At 40.8% G+C, this 19,938-nt stretch overlaps 1 protein-coding gene across 7 annotated transcripts in view; it reads right to left on the reverse strand.

Moving 5' to 3' along the window:
* Positions 1–19,062, reverse strand: part of LOC137477933 (L-threonine ammonia-lyase-like) — a 39,956-nt gene extending 20,894 nt beyond the window's left edge. The window contains exons 1-4 of one of the 7 annotated variants that reach the window (XM_068197333.1): positions 16,664–19,062; positions 15,665–16,259; positions 14,445–14,591; positions 583–925 (exon numbers count right to left, since the gene is read on the reverse strand). In XM_068197333.1, the coding sequence (XP_068053434.1) occupies positions 583–925; positions 14,445–14,473 (372 nt within the window). In that variant the 5' untranslated portion in view covers positions 14,474–14,591; positions 15,665–16,259; positions 16,664–19,062. Of the gene's footprint in view, positions 1–582; positions 926–4,113; positions 4,141–8,988; positions 9,343–14,444; positions 14,592–15,664 lie in introns of those variants that run through there. The other 6 variants (XM_068197335.1, XM_068197332.1, XM_068197334.1 and 3 more) reach the window with 6 other exon arrangements.
* Between the last annotated feature and the right edge of the window lie 876 nt (positions 19,063–19,938).

Below are 19,938 nucleotides of genomic sequence, written 5' to 3' on the forward strand. Positions count from 1 at the left end.
AACACAGTACAGCTGGCCATTGTACTTCTCTTATGCTTTAGCAGACCTTGTACATTGATGGGGGTATCTCAGTCATTTCTACACCAACGACAGGTGCACATGTTTGTGTGCATCCTTATTTTGCTGAAGACACCTGTGGCAGAAATACCTGGTTACAGAACATATCCTGGTTGGCCTGACTGAGAAGGCAAATCTGTACCTTCAAACCCTCCAAATATGAGGGCTGGTTCCAAACCAGACCCTCCCACAAGAGTGCTTACCCAAGCACTCGTAGTCTGCCACCTCCAACTCAGGTTCCTTATAGCAGGAGTTTTTCACTGAGAGCATAATACTACAGTGCTTTAAGTCTATGCCTAATGTGGTTTATCCTTTGTTTACAGGTCACTGCAATCTTTGAGGATTTAGGTTAGTGTAAACAGATAAGAAGAAAATTATTATTGACAGTTAAATACAATTAATATGAACACGAGTCTTCTTACACAGATCTATCTGCTGCAATTCACACATACCCTTCATTTCTGATCAACTTTCACAAGGAAAATTAAAAGAAACACAGAATACAAAACTATAAAGATTCCCTACCATGCAGGGGGTTTTCTGGACACCACACTGGATTTTGAAGGCTGCTGCACTAATGTCTTCAAATCGAATCAGCCTGTTACAGCTTGCCAGGCTGGTCCTACTGCTTGGCTGAGGGATGCAGGAAAGGGCATCCCTAAGTAACTCCTCATTTCGGCTCACTATCTTCATTTCCCAGGTCTTCACATCCCCATTCAGGTAATCCTCCTCACCAAAATCCTTCAGTCTCTCGGGGTTGATAGAGGGTGGCTTCTGCCCAATAAGGCCATTTCTTACAGGCACATCCTTACAGCAGTGAAGATCACAAACTGCTGGGATATCCTGTTTTTTTATTTTATTGTCATCCCTGAAAACAAATAAAATAAACTTGTTAGAAAGGCTTGGATGATTAAAGGCTTGATATTTAGCATTTTAGAAGGATGCACATCTCAGTTGTGCTTTGCAAGCCTCAAACAGGCAGAGTGAGTTGCTACTGACACAATACCTACCTGTAGGTGCACTGAAAGATACTGTAACCTTCCAGCTGTTAGAAAAGCCACAAATAACTCAACATGTGGGCAAACTGTGAAACTGTCCTACCCAAGAAAATAAGAAATATATAATCTGTCTGGACAGCAAGATCTTCCTTAGTACTCAGTATTCAACTGGTAATGATCCTAGTTCAGTGCTTCCAAAAATTTTGGAACAACTGGAATTCTATTTTCTGTACACAATTCTATATTTTTCAAAAAAGGCAAGGAGCTGCTGCAGACCATTCCCACAAACTATTAATAGCAGTAACAAATGCCACTACATTATACACAAGAGGTCTGCTCTCTGCCCTTGCATACTTGCAGAGTGTACTCTTGACAGCCATCAACTGCCTTGTGATGGGAAGGAAATTACTTTGATAAGGTATAATAATTATATCCTCCTACAGAGCTAAAGAATTAGGTCTTCTGATCTGTGGGTTTACATTTCATGGGTAAATATCTGTGTAGATGGGGCAGAAATGTGATAGCACAAAAATCTCCTTCCCCAAGAAATATACGAGAGACAGCACCGCTAGAAAAATGTGCCAGACTTGCTACCTTCAACTGCCTGACTATGCTCCACAGCATTCAGTCCACAAGGAACAAGGTACTGTAGTGCAGGATTTTGCAGTCCTACTAACAGACTAATGCAAAGCTTTTAGGAGGTCTTGGAATTTGGAGATTATTACGGGGAAAGGGAGCATTAAGCAGAAGACCAGTGATTTGGAAAAGAGCTGATACCACCCCTGGTTTGTGGCTGTGATTAGACAGATGGTATAAGCTCCTCTACATTATTCACTATTAATCTATTTGGTGGAAATGGTTTTCTAAAAACAAATGTGTTAAATTATGTCAGAGATTCCAGCATTATCTCCAACAAAAACTATTTACCCTATTCCTAAAATAATTTGGGTCTAAGTTTTGCAGCTATCCATCAACAGGACTGGATAAAGCACATTTTACAGCAGTGATCAACACCATAATATGCTTTGCAGCAACTTCCAAAGAATTTAAAAATATTTAGAAACAACTCTTTTTTGAGCAATTGCTCACTTTGGGCAGTATCATCCATTTCCTTAATGGTATCAATAATCTGTGCCAGTAGCTCTGGTTCCTATTACGCTTCCATTTTTTCCACTGAGGAATTCACATAACAATATGGGAAACATAAAATGTTTTATTATTAGAATCAAGTAATATACCATAGTATCAATCATTCTGTATATCTTCACAGGAGAAAATTTTTGTAGCAAGATCTTCTCTCTCTAAAATTAATGAGAACACTAATTTTCTAAGATAAATATAGTATATACACATTTGTAACCTCTTTGTATTGAAACTTGTGATCTAAAGTATTTTCCCAATACTGTATCTTAAAGCTGATACAGCCTAACACCAGGTGTTCTGCTTTCAGATCAAATAACTTATCAAGGAGCTCTTTTCTGTACTTTTCTGCATCTCTGCTCCATTGGGGTTAGACAGCTGGAACACTTCATAAAGATGTTAAGCTTCCAGTGTTAGCTCGGGTGCACATTAGTCTGCTTAATGCAAAGCTGAGAACCAGATCAGACTGTCTCCCTGTGAACTTGTTACAGCACAGCCCCCAAAAAACAACAGCAGCAGCAGCATCCAAGAGGCCACAGTGCTGGTAGAGTCCATTCCATACATCTCCCTTCCGAAAAAATATTTTCCATTTCACAGACTCTCATAACCACTCCAAAAGGAAGAACAGATATGTCTTATTTCTGAATATACTGTCTAAAATGTTTAGCAATCATTAGCAATTAATTATGTTCTTACACTGGAAATGGTTTAAAGGAGTCTGTGTAGGGTAAAAAAAATAGGCAGATCAAAAATGAGTTTATGGGTCAAATTTTCTTAACCAACAGGCATTTGAGATGGAAGAACAATTCTCATTTTTCATTGCATCTGTTGCAATCAAAAAGTCTATAAAAACACCCAGCCAAAGATGACCACAAGAAGTTTATCAATGAAACAGGATTCTGTGAAAAAGTAGAAGTGCATGATAATGCCTCATCACACTAGTGCCATCAAATCTGCAAATAGACTAAAATGGTATATGGATTTTTTGCCCTAGTCTTAGGTTTCCCTTTTTTTGACAGAAAAAAAAGGAGGGAAGTAAATCAGATTCTCAGTCTTTGATGTGCAGTACCATTCTCATGACCAGTGAGTATCTGCTCAAGACTCCAAGGCAGACAACACCTTGTGACCACTGGAAAAGAGGAACAGAAATCAAACCGCTGGAAAATATGTATAGGCTTTTCAGACTTGAGATAGGTTTAGTGCACATTTGAATTATTACCACCTCAATATTTAATACAAAAACTATCATACATTTGCATCTGAAAAGTCAGCAGCCTCTTTATCAAGGGGATATCATTCTATTGTATATATATGTACTGCATGTATTTATTTCAGAATAACTTTGATTCTTCTTCTACACCCACATGTTTCATTTACATTAGAGAATTACATTTTCCCATATTGAGCCCACCTGGATGTGCCACAGACCCTCCTAGAGCTCTCAAACTCCCAAGGTAAACAGTGGGCTGAAGTTTGATCACATATCACAAATGGGCAGCTAATGTCCCTGTTTGGTCAGAAGTATTTCTTGCCTCAAAAGCATTCTACATGCTTGGCAGAGATTTATATGGATTTCTTTTACAGGAACAGCCAAAGCAGGCAGCAAAGCATGCAAGTGCTCACAAAAAACACAGCACGTGACTTCTCAAGCACAGTCATAAAAGCAGCAGCCATGTCCACCAGATGAAGATCTGAGCCAGCATAAATACAAACCCCAGCATTATAAAGCACTGTTCCTTTCAAATGGAGCTTTTCCTTTTTTGGAGCTTGTCACAAGTTTTCATTAAAAGGTCTGTTTATTTCCAGACATAAAACAAATACCCAGCTGGCAAGCTTTGTTATATGGTTATAAATTACAACATTTTACCTTTAAAGTGATTAGTAAAAGCAAACATGAAAATACAGTTTATAAACCTACTTTTTCAAGAACAGCTGCTCAGCATAACTGGAAAAAAAAGAGAAGATCCATATGCAGACTTTGCATAAACAATTAAGGCACAGGAAAAAATATAATTTGTTTAAGTAGATAGCTTTACATATTTTAAAATCTCAAAGTCAATGCAAAAACAGTATGCACCAAAATGTACTCCTACAATAATAAAAAGCAACAACTTGGAATGAATCATTTTTCTATTTCCAGTTTGGTTTTTTGAATATACTGATAATATTCATCAAGTTAAACTGCACTAGGGAAAAAATTAAAAAAATAGCAATATTAACAAAATAAGAAAATAATAAAACCAGCAAAAATAATTTTGGGAATATAAAAGAAACAATGCATACTATACCTAAAGACCACAACTGTTGCCTTTGTTAGACAGAGAAGTGTCCAAGTGTGCAATGATGGACAGTTACATGCATCATCATGAAGTACATTCAGATTGCCTCCCTCAGGACCCACAAAACCTACAAAACAGATTAAACTGATCCACTGGATCTCCTCAGCTTCTAAAACTGAAGGAGCAAAATCTGCAAAATCACGCATGTCCAGGGAATAGCAAAGTGTGAAAGACTTGTCACCATTCTGCCCAGTATAAATGTTAGGGAGAGATGGTATTAAAGTATCAGGTAGAAAATTTAAAATTTCCCTTCTTAGAGAAAATAATTATCTCACATAACTCACTGCAAGAGGACTCTACAAAGAACAACAATGTCAACGGGCTCCTAAAAAATGCACAACTAAATGGAAGTAGTGACCAATACACACATCATTCAAGGATTAATCTGTGATTCAGGAAGCCCTGAGCATTTGGCAAACTCCATGAAAGCATGTGAGAGAAAGTGCCTTAGGTGGCTTTTATTTTTCTCCCAGTTCTGTTACTGGCCGCCCCTAGAGAGAGGACACAAGGCACACACAGTAGGACAGCTCTTTGGCCTGACCCAGTGTTGCCATTTTGATTGCAGATGTACCCAATGCCAGCAGTTGGCCCATTTGGCAGATTTTACACTTTCAAAATGAGTCACAACAGCATGTATTGAGGCAGACGTGAAGTGAAATTATAGACATACATTCCCATGTACTGGTTCACAGATGGAAATTCAACTGTCACAAAATGAAACTTATTTCAATATAAGACTGAAAATTCAGCCTTTCTTTGTCATTTCTACAGCAGCTTTTCTCATCTGCATTCACAGTGATACACATTCACTATAAGGAGGGACTGACAGTGTTGCAAAATGTGCAAATGTAAAAGTTTTCTTAAGTAAGGATCTTTTTGATGTTTGATGTTTGTATATTTTCAAGCCTAATCAACAAGAAGGGAGATTTAATCCATGAAACAGCAGCTAACAGAGCTTAGTGCTTACTTAGTTAGTTAGCTTAGTGCTAACTTAGAGCTTTAGTGATGTTCATGTGCTAGAAAAGCAAATTACTTTTTAGTAGAATTGCCCCAGTAATATTTAGGGCTTGACATACTTCAATGATCTCGGACCTCATAGGAGATTAACAAAGCTTGGGGAGAAGGATGTACCACTGATAGTGGACACAAAAAATACAGAATTTATGGGCCCCAAGGACATTTGGCAGAATTCCCAAGGCAAAGGAGAAACTAACAAAGCCACCTCAGCAGCTGTGCTGAAATCAGCTCTGACTGGGTAAAGGATGATTCTGGAAGGGGCAGATTGCAACCACCAACCCAAGAAACCACTGACCCAAACGAAGAAAAAGACTGAGCACAAGGACTAATTAGCATGAGAAACAAGAGAATCATTAACAAGAAGACATAATACTAATTAATAAGAGAACTTGTAGCAAATGAAAGCTAATTCCTTTGTTTGTTAAAATGTATAGCTAGTAAAAAGCATTGATGGTTGGCATGCTTAATTTGTGGAACCCACAGAGCACCCAGGCTTGTGCAACTCTCAAGTATAATGAATGGCTCTCTCAGTGTGTAATTACTGGCTTGTTGCACACCAGATAAGGAATCTGATTTCTGTGGACAACAACAGTATGGCACAAGTTCTGTGGAATACCTTAGCATCCTTATAGGCCTGTGCCACAACAAGAAGTTCCAGTTCCAATGCCCAGTTTAGGCTGAGCAGTCACAAAATGTTAAGCTTGAATACCACTTCAAACTCATATGCACATGTTGTCTACCTGTGGATTTTAATTTTGTCCTTTTTTAATGTTTTGGGTGTCAGGGTTTCTTAAGGTCATATCTATATGCTGCCATCATCTTCAGGCTCCCTGAAGACTTTCCTGGAGTATGCTGACCAAGAAACATTGGTAAGATACAGCTTTAGACATGTTTGTCATCTGCTTTCAGGTAACTGGGCTCAGATCTTACACCTGCAAGTTCAGAATACGTATTAAGGCAAAAGGTGACCCCATTTAGAGTCACTTCTGCCTCTCTCCTCAGTGTTGAGCAGAGATGGGTCATGTACAGGGGGCAAGGCAGGGTGAGCAGCCTGCTGCAGGTAGCAGTCTGCCTGGCTCATGACTGCAATGTGGGGCTGGGATCTCCTCTTACAGGAGTGAGAAAGAGGCAATCCCAGGATATGACAGAGAGGCCCTTTCCCTCATCCAAATCCCTTTTACCCAGAACCTCTCCAGCTCCATTAATCCTTCTAATTCCATGTCCCAGCACTGTCTTCTCTGACCCTTCTTGCTACCTGAGCTTCCCAGACCCTTCTGATACTTTCCTCATTTGTTGCAATCCCCTTTTCCAGTAGCTCATAAACATTCCTGTTCCATCTCAACTCCTCCTCTACCTTTTAATCCATTCTCAAATACATCCAAATACTGCAAGAGCAGCAATTCTTTAAAGCATCTCAGCAACTTGTGCAAGTGTGACTTTATGAAAGACAAATGGTAGAAAAATAGAGGCTTGCTGAGATAAAAGTATCAAGAAGGATCGTACCAAATGTCATCTTCACTACCAGAAATTCCAGGTTATGCACTCAATAGTGTCTGAGTGCCCTGCACACCACTACAGGGTGACAAGTAAATTCCTGCAGGCACAGGGAAGGAACACAATAAATTTGACAATTCTCTCTCTTTGACAATAAATTCAAAACAGATCAAAGACAATACTGCACAATAAATATGACTGTCTTGAATTGTCATTATTTTGATATTGAATTATCAGTATTTTGTGTAATACTAGTACTTAGAAACACCCATTCGAGACTGCATCATTCCAAGCAGTGGAACATACAGGATGGGAATATAAAATGCATGTCTGACCTTTATATAGCTAAAGCCTATGCAAAGTGATTGTTCCTAAAAAACATAGGAATCACCAACACCTTCCCCTAAACAGAAGGACAAGTTCAGCAAATATTAGCTCAACTTTATTGATGGAAACTGGGACACAGCCAGATCCAGTGACTTGCCTAAGACTTCCGCAGGGCTATTTTTCAGAGTGTCTTAAAGACAAGGAGGCTGGGGCATAGTAACCAGCCTGGATGGCAAAAGTGTAAAGCACTGTGACCATCCAGCACAGCTACATAATAACCAAGCCTTGACACTGAGCAGGCCTTTAAAACTCTACTCACCGTATACTGTTCTGACAAACCTGTGTGATGCTGCACCAGCAACACACACAAAGAAAGATCAAGCTCATGCAGCAAACAACCAAGCTGTATTATCACCTCTGATAAAATCTATCCTTACTTTTAGCAAGTCAGATCTACCAGAGCCTGAGCCTGGCACTATATATGCCTTCATCTGTGGTCATAACCTACTGCCATTCTTCTGTACACACTATGCACACGACATTGCTTACTGCTGGCAATGGCAACTGGGTGTCAGCTGCTAAATAGAAAACTCTAGGAAAAGCAATCCGAAAGCAAGAAGAATTCACAAGGCCATCCATCACGGAAATGTTGAAGCAGAGGTAACCAACTGTCCCTCTAACAGACTCATTCCTCTCAAAAGTTCTTACAAGACATTCATAGTTGTGAATGTCAAATGATCACTATCCAACACCTCACAGAGTTTGGCAGCTAAAACTCATTAAGCAATTAAACTTTTTCCTAAGTTGAATATATTCTGAGTCTAGAGGTTTTCTGGTGACTAACACATCTCCATAATTCACTTCCAATTAGGAACGAATAGCCTAATTCAAAATAGAGGAAAGAGTGGTCCTGTGCTGAAAGGAGATCACAGTGCACTGCAGAACAGGTCATATCATGGGTGACTTTGGGCAAGCCCTTTTCACAGTGCAGAAGACCTTGTCTTCTCCTTTATTAACAGCATCAGCCCCACTGAAACAATTTATGTCTTAAATGTCAACAACATCTGTGCCAAGGAGATGCAGGAAATGAGAATTGTTCCTTGTTTATATCACATCTGGCAAAACCAGAGAGTGATCTCAATAGTGGTGTTCAGATAATAAAATAGAGGGAAAAACAAACTATGGAAAAGGTTAAGAATGAAGTTGCACAACACCACCATGCCATGTGTGTGCACAGCCTCAGCACATGCTACACAAGGACACTAGATGACTCAAATTCCAGCTGCACCATCCAAGTCTCAAAACAGGAATTTAAGATCACCATAAGCACCATAACAAAGACAACCACAGAACTGTAATAGCAGGATCTGACAAGGGCTATCCCAAGATAAATTTTCAGCAGTCCACTGGCCTGTCTAGAGTTATTTCTGATACTGTACTCATGAAGAAATTAAAAAGCTGAACTCTGTGCGCTAAAAATATTCAAATCTCCACCACTTCTAGTGGATAACTCCAAGAGCAACCCATATCCACAGAACCCTGGGAGATTATGGAAAATTACAAACAATTTCCTGGATTTTTTAAAGAAATTAAGGAAAGGAAAAAGAAAGCATTACCTATACAGCACAGCGACTAAGTAAACAACGAGGTGAAGCAAAACTCCAACTACGACACCATAAGGAGGCAGGAGGGGTCCAGGGGTTGTCATGTCCGTGGGCCTGGCCCTGGGTGGACCCCGAGGGCTGACCATGACCCCTGAGGGGGATAAAGGAGCACTCTAGCTCTAAGTCAGACAGCAATATTCTCCAACCTTTGCCAGAAAGGATCGTAGTCTTCGTCTTCCCTGGAGCGGTCCCTGGGACTTCTGTTTTTTAAGACCCTGAAGTAGATAAACTGTGCTGCAAAATTCATTGTAACTCCTGGTGCAAAGCAAAGCTGGGAGACCACTGGCAGGGGACACGCTTGCCTGTGAGAAGTGTCAGCCCTGCACTGCCTGGGTGGGAAATAGCAGGCAATGTGCTGTAAGCAGCTCTCAGGGCTGGCTGGGGGGGGAAGTGCCTTTGAAAGAGATGGCTGCTGCTATTTAAAGAGATTTATTCAGAGCCCAACCTGTCCTTGTCAATTTGAGTCAGGGCCTGGATTATGCTTGGGTGACGCTCTGTTAGCAGGACACTTGAAGCTTTAGTTACTTACTGCTTAGCTGTGGAGCATGATCCCAACCAGCTGCAGGGCCCATGACTGAGCAGCAGGACTCTGCTAGGCAGAGCAGCAGCAAAGGGATGCCAGGTTTGGGGTGGTTGAGTCTCTGCAGGGATCCTTTGAGGCAGCACCAAGGGACATGGCTCCTCATGACTGAGGCACAGAGGAGACAGCTCAGTTTGTGTGGGTCTTCTCTTGGCACAAGTCCCTGCAGCAGAAAAATACAGGTAAGTAGATCATAAAGAACAGAAAAGACCATCTAGGGAAAGGACTGTAGCAACAGTTGGCTATATCTATATAGGTATCTGTTATATCTATTTATATATATATGTATATATATATATATATATATAAATAAAAAATATATATGGGGTTTATATAGAAAAATATATATTAGAAATATATATATAGAAATATATAAGTGTGTGTATATATATATACACACACATATAAAAACTCCATCTAAATCTGTCTTTCTTTGCCCTGAGAGAGGACTAGCAAAGGCAGAGTCACAGTTCCAGATACAGAATGGCTGTGCAGCAGGGATGGGGCAGAGGTTCTTCTCTCCTCTCAGATAGATTCCTGATGGAGTGCAGTCTCCAGACTGGCTGGAGATGAACCAGGTATCTATTTCCAGGTATGAGTGGGCCCTCAGTACCCTCTGCTTTCTACTGAGAGCATACAAAATCTTAATCTCCAAGACAGAGAACAGACATGTCATGAAATCTAACCCAAGCTGTGACCTAACTCTCTCCACAGGATATCATAAGAAATACTATAATCAGATTTATGTGGGAGAGTCAGAATAAATGCTCAGATAGTTTTCTGGGATCTCTGGAAAGTCTGAGCTGTGCTGGTGGAGCCTTCCCTACACTGGTGTGACAGGCAGGCCCATGTTCTCTTGACTTCATCAGTAGTGATGAAGCTCCAGATTCACCATTTTTTCCAGTTTCTCACACACAGACTCCTTTTATTCTTTCTTTTCCGGGTGGTGGATGTGCAGGTTGTGGTGGTGCCATGTGCTACAAGTGGCCACAGCCCAGCAGCACGCTGCTGCCAGGACAGATGAGGGAAAAAATGCACTCAGCTGCTGCCAGCACTTGCAGCCCTGGAGCCAAGTTACATTCAGGCCAACTTCACTGTGCCTTGAAGCGCAGAGGGAAGGCAAGGGAGTTACTACTCTGTTCACAACTCATCTGAACTGCAGAGGTGGGCAGGAAATGGAACTTTAAAGCAGTGAAAATGGCAATTCCTTTGGCTCTTGGGTATCTGGGGGTCCAGACTGATGTGCTCAAGTCTTGACATGAATTCAATTTCTCACAAACAAGGCTCTGATCTGCGACTGACACTTGTAGACCACACTGCATGGGTAAAAAGACTGCTGGGACCATTTGGTCAAGAAGCTGGGAAAAAATTCACCAAGCTGTTGCATGACAGAAGTACATGAAGCACTGAATTGCTATCCCTGTAAAACATTCCCAAACAAGCAGCGAGCCATAGAAAAAGGATCTTTGGGAATTCCTGCTGCAGTTTTCAGCCCATGTGAAACATTCTTTCAAAGCCCTTGCCACTTCCAAACCTGTTCACAGCACTTTAAAACACACCACAATTACCACAGGAAGGAAAAATTAGCTTTCAGCTTTGATTTTCTCTTTTATATGGGTGGAAGGAAGGGATAAGTAAGATATAACATCAAGGGATGTCTAACACAATTGCCATGAAGCTGTCAAGGACACTAAGTTACAGGTCACCCCAGATGGCATTTCTTTTCAAATCTAGAGTTTCTTCCTTCCTTCCTAGCTGCACTTTGGTGGGTCCTAAGGGACAGAAGCCAATGCCTCAGTGCTGTATAGCTTTCCAAAGGTTTCATTTACAACTTCCATGCTGCCACCACTCACACTTTGTGTGTTTGTGCAAGGAAATAATTGTTTATATCTGCCCAGCTTTAGGCTGAGACCTCAGTAAAACCAGACTTGGTCAGAGGCACTGCGTACATCTGAAATGGCAGTTATTGGGAAGTGGTTTTATCCACACCATAATAACATATTTTCTTTACTTAGATAATTTTGAGTCCAAAGAAAGAAATAAACCACAGAGTTCAATCAACCGAGAGAACTGAATCAATTCACACAATCAACAGAGAGAACTGAAATACAGTGCTCGTGTGCTGGTGTGTAAGAAAAAGCAATGATTAGCACTGGGAAGAAGGGGAAAATCCAAGTCTCAGAATAACAGTTTTACACTCACCAGGTCATATATAACTGCCAGCCTTTCTCCCTCAGTCCCTGGCGCAAACCCCATTAAGAATAGCATAAGGTGGAGGGTAACAACTGCTTCTTTTTCTAAAAAACCTTTTAAACAAGGTTATGCTGCACTTTTCCTGCACTAAAAAATAAAATAGAACCATTTTGCTGTCAGAATGGAAAACAATGCTTCATTTTCTTGTAACCAGAGAGAACTCAGTTTGGACAGCACTGAGAAAAATAGCTATGGCCATTGTAAATAAGGACTTTATTGAATTACAGGACTTGAAAGATTGTTTTGAAGGGCTAGCCAAGCTTTTCCCTACACTAAATAAAATTAATAACATTTCCAACCTCAGTGAGAACAGCATGGGTGGGAAGTGATAGTCTATCCAAAGCAGAGAATTCTTTACAGAATTTGATCACTTGCAAAAGGAAAGAGGGTGGAGACAGTCTGCAGTTAAGCCAATAAAAACAATAAAAGATTCTCAGAAAATAGCAACTCAGAAAACCAAAATGATAATTGAGGTTTATACAACATATTGATGCAAATGTGGTGGTAAACCACTGTGATAATCAGTATGGATAAAAAAATACAGGCAACTCATAAAGAATTGCCAACTTAAAAAAAACAGATAGAAAAAAAAAAAAGAATAGGCACCAAGAATATTTCCATTTCATTCTGATTAAAGATACTAATTTAACTCCCATCTCAGATTCTTCATAAATCAATATTTATAGAGCAGACCGAAGTTTCAGCCCCCAGCATTTATATTTTTGTTTGTTTACGTTTGTCAGATAACAGCTGACCCACAGCAGTAAAATGTCACGTTCCCATTTACTATCTTCAGGGATCTCAGAAAAGGCTGACAAGGTAGATTCAAATCAGTGGAAACAGAAGTAGCTTCCTCAAGCTGTATTTCACAGACCTTGAAAGAAAGAGCAAGCATCAATTCAAAGAACATATTTGCTGGAGCGAGAGGCAACAGGAAATCCTGGATGTGTTTTATCTAAAGTTATGGGACAGACTGTATCTGTTTATGTGGGACAGACTGTATCTGCTTTATGTAAACATTTTGCAGAAAGGATGAGATATTTCTCAAGGCAAATAGCAAAAGTTTACATTGGAGTCCAAAAATTATCTCCTCAAAATAGTATCTATATCCATAACAGGTCTAATACTAAGATGCTGAACCAATAGCATCAGATGAGGAAAAACTGGCGACACAAAGCTTGTGCCTTGTTGTAACAAAAAAATGTACATTCTCTTCTATTGAGACTAAATAACTGATAAGAACCAGCAAAATACTTTGTGCTGCTATTTGGGATATTTAACTGTAACATCCTGCTTCTCTCAGTTTCAAGGGGTAGGATAACATTTATCCTATACATGCAGAGGCAGCTGATTAGCATTGCAGATGCATGAAAGCCTCCTCACAAAATTATATTAATGAACAAATACTGTATCCCATTATCTCTGAATAACACGAGATCCCTCATGCGGTGACTGGCTCCAGGGTTGTGTCCGTGTGGGTCTAAAGCACTGGTCATACAGTTGTGTTCACACAGAGTGGAAGCGCCCTGGCTGAAGCCCACACAGGCAATCACTGAAAATCCACATTTGATTCTCTGTGCAGAGAGCAGCAACTGTGATCAGCAGTTTCACTTCTGCTTTTCCAGACACATTAGACCACCAGAGTGGCACCATATAATTTCAAAGTACCACTGCAATAATTTTTTTCTCACTAACGGAGATCATCAGGCATTCAAACGGCAAGTGAACGTGAGCTGAAACACAATTAACGTTGGGGGTTATTAACAAACTGAACTACCAAAGGGATTCTGATTTGTCACAGCCTATACATAACCACTACACGATGCTTTCAGAGGCTGAAAATGCCTTCGAGGGTGCTTGTCCCAGCAGCAGCGAAGAGCAGATGGCGTTTCTGCCGCACGCCAGGCGGATCGGCGCCTGCCGGGCGCCGCACACCGGCCCCCGGCATGGGCACGGACCCCGCTCTGCTTCCTCAGCAGCTCAAGGTCAACTACGAACAGTCGGGGGCTGTGACCTTGGCCGAGACACTCATGGATCCAAATCCTCTTCCCTCCCGTCCCGCTGTGTCCGGTTCAAACCCTGAACTCTCGGTTGCAGGTCACGCTGTGCTGGAGATCAGCTCACCTGGGCTCTGCCCAGCGCTGTCGTGGGAGGAGGAGAGAGAAGAAGCCGCTGGAGCCAAAGATGGGGCAGGAGACGAAGCGGCCCCCGGGGTAACCTGGTGGCCAGAAAAGGTCACCTCAGTGCCACCGGTGGGGCAGCGCCCCAGCTGCCAGGGGCCATTCACACGTATTTGCCGGCCCGCTCCCTTCTGCCGGCTGCTCCCCGCACCCTGCCTCGCCTCCGCCCGCTCCCACGCTCTCCCTCCAACAATCCCGTCAAAGCTCTGCAATCAAGTCCCTCCCAGTGGCCCCAGCAGAACACTTTGTGCACCCTGGACTGCTATAATTTCTTCTAAATTCAAACCATCGGCTTTTGCCCCATCAGCTTCTCCTAATTCACTTTTTTAATGATAAAGAGATTACTTCAGAATTATTTATAGCATCCTGATGATTCAATTGGCTCCTGTCCTCACCTTTGATGCTTCTTATTCCTCGAACACATGCAATGAGCCCTCCATTTCCCTTCGACTTTTTTATCCTCTAATCTTGCATTTCCTCTCTTCTCAGTGTTAATGAGAAGAGATATTAGAGTTACCACTGTGAGTCATACCTTCATTATTCTGTAGATAGCAAAAAATAGTATTCAAAAAGACAAAAACAGATAGCACTTACAGAAATAAAAATTACAGAATGACATAGATTAATATCTACATTAAGACATAATATTTCTGTTATTCTTACAAAGAGTTCCAGTGGTGGGTATGAATTAAAGAACATTTGGGACAGATAATCTAAAGCATTTTACTGCATCTGGACAGAATACTGTAATAGATCTTAGCCAAGTAGTCTCTTAAGGCAAGGAAGGCTGTCCTAAAATCTGACATTGGAAACAGCATCCATGCTATCCCAATTTCCTACATGGATGCTGCTTCAGGTGATAATTCTTGCTCCTGCTTCTTTCATCCTTAACACTAACTGAACTATTCATGCAGGTACAGCAAACTAATAGCAAGTGTAGCAACCATCAGGCTCCCTCCTAAATACATGTGGAACCGATTGCACTTTAACGAACTCATTAGAAAAAAATTTAGAAAAGGGGTGGAGGACAATAGTTAAGTTCACATCTGTTTTCCAGCAATGGGAGTTAATGTTCTGCCTCCAGAGCTGTGGAGTGTGCTAATCTGTTCATTTGTTCATATGCTCACAATGCTCATATGTTCATATGCCTTGAATCAACTTTTAACAGAAATCTTTTCATGGGCCCTTCTCTTCCTTCTTAGGTTATACTATTTCCCTATGGCAACTACCACAGATTCTCCTATTAAGTACTGGCATTATGAAAGTATTTAACTTGTCTTTTACCACAGTTTTTCAGCTGGAATTAAAGAGGGGAGAATCCATTGGTACCATACAGTAATAACTAGCTGTACTGTTGGGGAATCTTGTTGGACAGGATCCATCATGTGATTAACTACACAGGCAGCAGGATGAAAAAAAAATTCATACACATTCTTGTTCACTCTCTGCCTGGAAACATGTATTAGAAGCATGTTTGAAGAAAAATTACAGCTAAAGACATAAGGGATCTGTAATAATAAAGGAACTACTATCATCCTGCTACACTATTGTATATTCCCTCACACACGTATTTTAAAAGGAATTTTAACTGCATTGGTTTTAAAATTATTCATACTGTAAATTTTCAGAGAAATGGCAGTAGAGTGATTAGCTTGGCTTCTCTCTCTGGCAAGTCATTCTTTCCCTTGCAAGTCTCCATGGCCTTGTGGTAATTAAGAGGAAAGGAGACCACGCTGAATAGCAAACAAAAATAGGATTTATTTCCAGCTGTTTCTCTGTTTTGTTAGGTATCTCCACTCACATGGCAAACATTACCTATGTTCAAAGGCTTCACACACGTGGCAGATGCCCTCCCTCATGGAGAAAGGTACACAGCTGTTAAGTAACAGACCTTGGGTATTGTCACGACTCTGACTCTGTTCAGCAAGGTGCTACTCAACACATGAATAGCTTCTCAGGTATTAACAGGTCCTTCATGGAACCAAATTGTGGCTTCAGTTTCAAGTAATTATCTCATTTAATTGGTGTGGTTTGCAATACCAATCTGCTAAAGACACTAGCTGAGTAATTCTAATTTGGGAATAATCAAGTACTTCCTCTGTATTATTTTCCCTGAATATTATCCACCACAGACTCACAGATCTGCTTCCCATTTTTATGTGACGGAAATGGGTGCACGTAAAGTTACAACAGCAAAGGGCCACAACCTCCTGCAATAGAAAATAGAGCAAATATCAGATCACCATGTGTGCAATACAAGACTGGGAGCCAAGAGTCTATTCCTAAATCACTAATTATGCTGGGAATGTAGCTAATCCAACTCTCTAAGGTTTCTTTTAAAGAAAAGAAAGGGTTCTTTTCATTAAAATGGGTGGGCACACTGCATATCATATTTCATAGGGTTCCTGAGGCATGGCCAGGCTTCATAAAATGCCTGAAATGTATCAAATGAAAGGACATAACTAGTTAAAAATACAAAACAAACAACATAATTCACTAATATTCCATGCGACCCACCTTCTCCTTCAGCTTTCTGATTCAGTTTCCTTGCGGATCATTGCTCAGGAAGCTGAAGCCACAGACTGAAAACAGCCTGCAGCCATGGGATGCTTACCTAATGCTGGCAAACAGAATCCAGCCTAGTGTGCTGGCACCAAGATGACACCAGAGAGTCAATTCCTGTAGCTGACTCACCGCTGGCTCTAGGCGAGGCACAAAATGTATTGTTTTGAAGAAGGCTGGATCAGAGTTGTCTGCTCCATGACACACAGGCTTGTTATCTTCTCCAGGGAGGGCAGACACAAAGCTGATCTTCACAGTGCTTCACACTATGAACCACGTGATATGGGTTTTTTAATTGCATCAGAGATTATGCCTTTATGACAATAGCAGGAGAACTTGACACTTTCTGATGTCCCCTGCAAATCGAGATAATAAACACGAGTACAAGTTGATATGCAACAGACCAGAGAGGGGCATGCACTGGCACAGTGAAGGTGAACACTCATTCAAGGTGATCACTCATTCAAGGCTGCAGACCTGTAACTCCAACAGAGGCTGCCCCATGAGCGACAGAGGCATGGAGGCTCTGTAAAGACTGCCAGGGATGTGTGCTAAGAATCATTACTATCCAAAACTTTAAACGGCAATGTCTACTTCATTCTAATGAAATCACCACTGCAACAGGCCCTTCAACTGTTCACCAAACAGAAGTACTGCTGCAGAGCAAACTTCTGCTTTCCTGAGAAGCAGCCCAAAAGCTGCATGCCTGCACTGCACAAATCAGCCTCTCCAGGTAACAAAATTCTGCTTCTGCATCTGTTCAACAACTGCTCCAACCCAGCAGTCAGAAACCAAATGAATTAAGAGTGAAAGTAAGCGACCTCTTCCAAATGCATCATGTAACAAGTCTCAATTTGCATTAGGAATTCAACAGCCTACAAGTAGCAAGAACTTCTGGTCGTGAGCAGCTGACAGAAGTTAAGCCTGTGACAAGAGCCTGAGGTACCTCCACAGTCTCTAATGGAGACAAATCTTCTCTCAGGGGCAGGTAGGCAGACTACACAAACCTTGTACAGATTTCATCATTCACCAGTGTTAAATCCAGAATGGTGATTATACTCTTTCATTTCCTTCTCTTAAGGGTAAGCTGCTTTTCTCTCCTTACAAGGTTTGGTTTCCTATCATATTTTTGTCTCCTGAAGTAATCTCCACTTAATTTTCTCTGTGTTTCACACAAAGTCCTGTTTTTCCCAAGAGTTTTCTCAGCTACATCCTTTGTCAGCCCATGCTGCAGGATTTCATGGCCAATAGTAATGTGATTTTTTCACATGGCACATATGTCCTCTGTCCTTTATTTAGTCCATTCCTTCTCCCTATGCACCCTGTGAGATCACTGTGCAGTTATTTATTGCTTTTGTCAAATATTTAACTAGTCCAAGAAAGAGATACAGAGAGACTGTACCAAAAACAAACAAAAAAGTACCTCCCAAAATAGACTTAGTCCTTATGCTTGCTCTCCCTTTCACCAAATTGCCTACTGGCATAAATTCACATCCCTGTTCACTGGTATGCTTTTTTTGGCTGCCAGTATCTTGGGAACATCACAACAGCTGGATTTTGTGCAAACCTACATTCATATGATCTCATTGTGTTCTCATATATGACCATTTCAAAGATGAATGTGCTAAAGAATACTTTCTCTGATGGTAATCAGTTACTGCCTAACTTCTCAGAACACAAATATGTTTGCATCATTTTCTTCTGCTCTCACATCTTCTGTCTTCTGAAAAACCTGCTTTACAATTTAATGGGTATTGTCACATCCCCAGATGTTTTGTACTTTAGTTGCCAGTTGTCTTACCCTGCAGCTTCCCTCTGAGTATTTATGAATTACAAAAGCCATCTGAGGTAATTACCCAAGATGACCAAAAATCTCAGGACAGGTAGCCCCCCTGAAAAGCAGAATCCCACTTGGCAGAAATATTCCTTCTGGCTGCATTTCCCTGCAGTGGAAAAAACTACTCTCCAATTATAGAAACAACCTCTGGAGGATAATACTAGAGAAAACCCACACTATTTTGTTTAGTTCTCCATGGCTATCAGACCAACACCTCACTATAGTCAAACATAACACAGTATGCAAAAATATGCAGCAAGTGCCTTAGAGGGACTGAACTGTTCCAGGAGTCTGAGAGCAATTCAGGAGGAACCTCAAGGAAACGTGGGTGAGTGGCCTCAGCAAAGGTGGTCTGGAATGGAAATTGCCATGTTTTTTACAGTGTGTTGAAGGAAAAAATGTTTTAATGAATGTTCATTGCTTTTTAGTGTGTGGCATAGAGGATGGCAGAGAGAGCTTGCAGAAATCCTCCATGAACAGGCTCCCTTTGCAATACAGAGAATGCATTGGGTGATTCTGCTTAAAAAGGACGGAGGAAAAGGACAAACACATTCAGAAAACAGCAGCCAACTATTCATTAATATTCTTCTTCTGCTCCCCAGCCCCCTCTCTTCAAAGCAGATAATGTCCCCTCTCTACACACAGATAATCTCTCACTACAAAAATCACAGCCTACCACATCAGCATCTCATATTGAAACACAGGGTACAACTTTTACCTTTTGCAGTTCACCTCTTGGGGCCTGTTAATAAGAAATTAAGTACTATATAAGTTTTCAGCAGGCATAATCAAATTTATTCTCAAAACAAGAATTCATAAGAGTTGCAGTATTACCATAGTGATTCAAGCCAAAGCACCCAGAAAAACACTGCCACTCCAATAGCTAATTTTTTATTTCTTTATTTTTATTTTTTATTTATTTTTAATTTTTTATTTCATAAAATATTAACTTGGTCAAACCAACCCTGAGGGCTTAATAAACACTGAGGTTGTTCTATGCCTCAAAGTTACCAGATAAATTCCAGTCAGAATCTCTGTTACTGAAGCTATTTTGCCTTGCAACTGAGCTTACAACCTAACTTGTTATAGAAGTCACTGAGAATGATTATACTTTGGACTCTAAGATAGCATCTCTACAGGATCATTTTCAGATATTCTAATAATTGGATTTTTTGACTGCTAGCAGGGTGGTAAAGACCAAGGAAATCTGTTCCAGTTTGCAGGGGTTTATTTTCAATGGTTAAAACACTGTCTATCCTGAACAATGGCCTTTAGGATTAAGTAGGATGCCTTACTGGCCTCTCATTTTTTCTTGCAATAGTTTGAAAAAAGATAACTCAAATGAATATGAGGAATAATACCAGGAAGGAGATACCTTAAGTATTTTAATACCAGCCTAGAGGGGTCAAAGACTGATGCTTATCTAGACAACACCCAAGAACTTGCAGGACAAAAGAATGTTCAACCAAGATCCTGCTAAAAATTACAGA

Source organism: Anomalospiza imberbis, chromosome 8, assembly GCF_031753505.1.
Source record: "Anomalospiza imberbis isolate Cuckoo-Finch-1a 21T00152 chromosome 8, ASM3175350v1, whole genome shotgun sequence".
Classification (NCBI taxonomy): Eukaryota; Metazoa; Chordata; class Aves; order Passeriformes; family Viduidae; genus Anomalospiza; species Anomalospiza imberbis.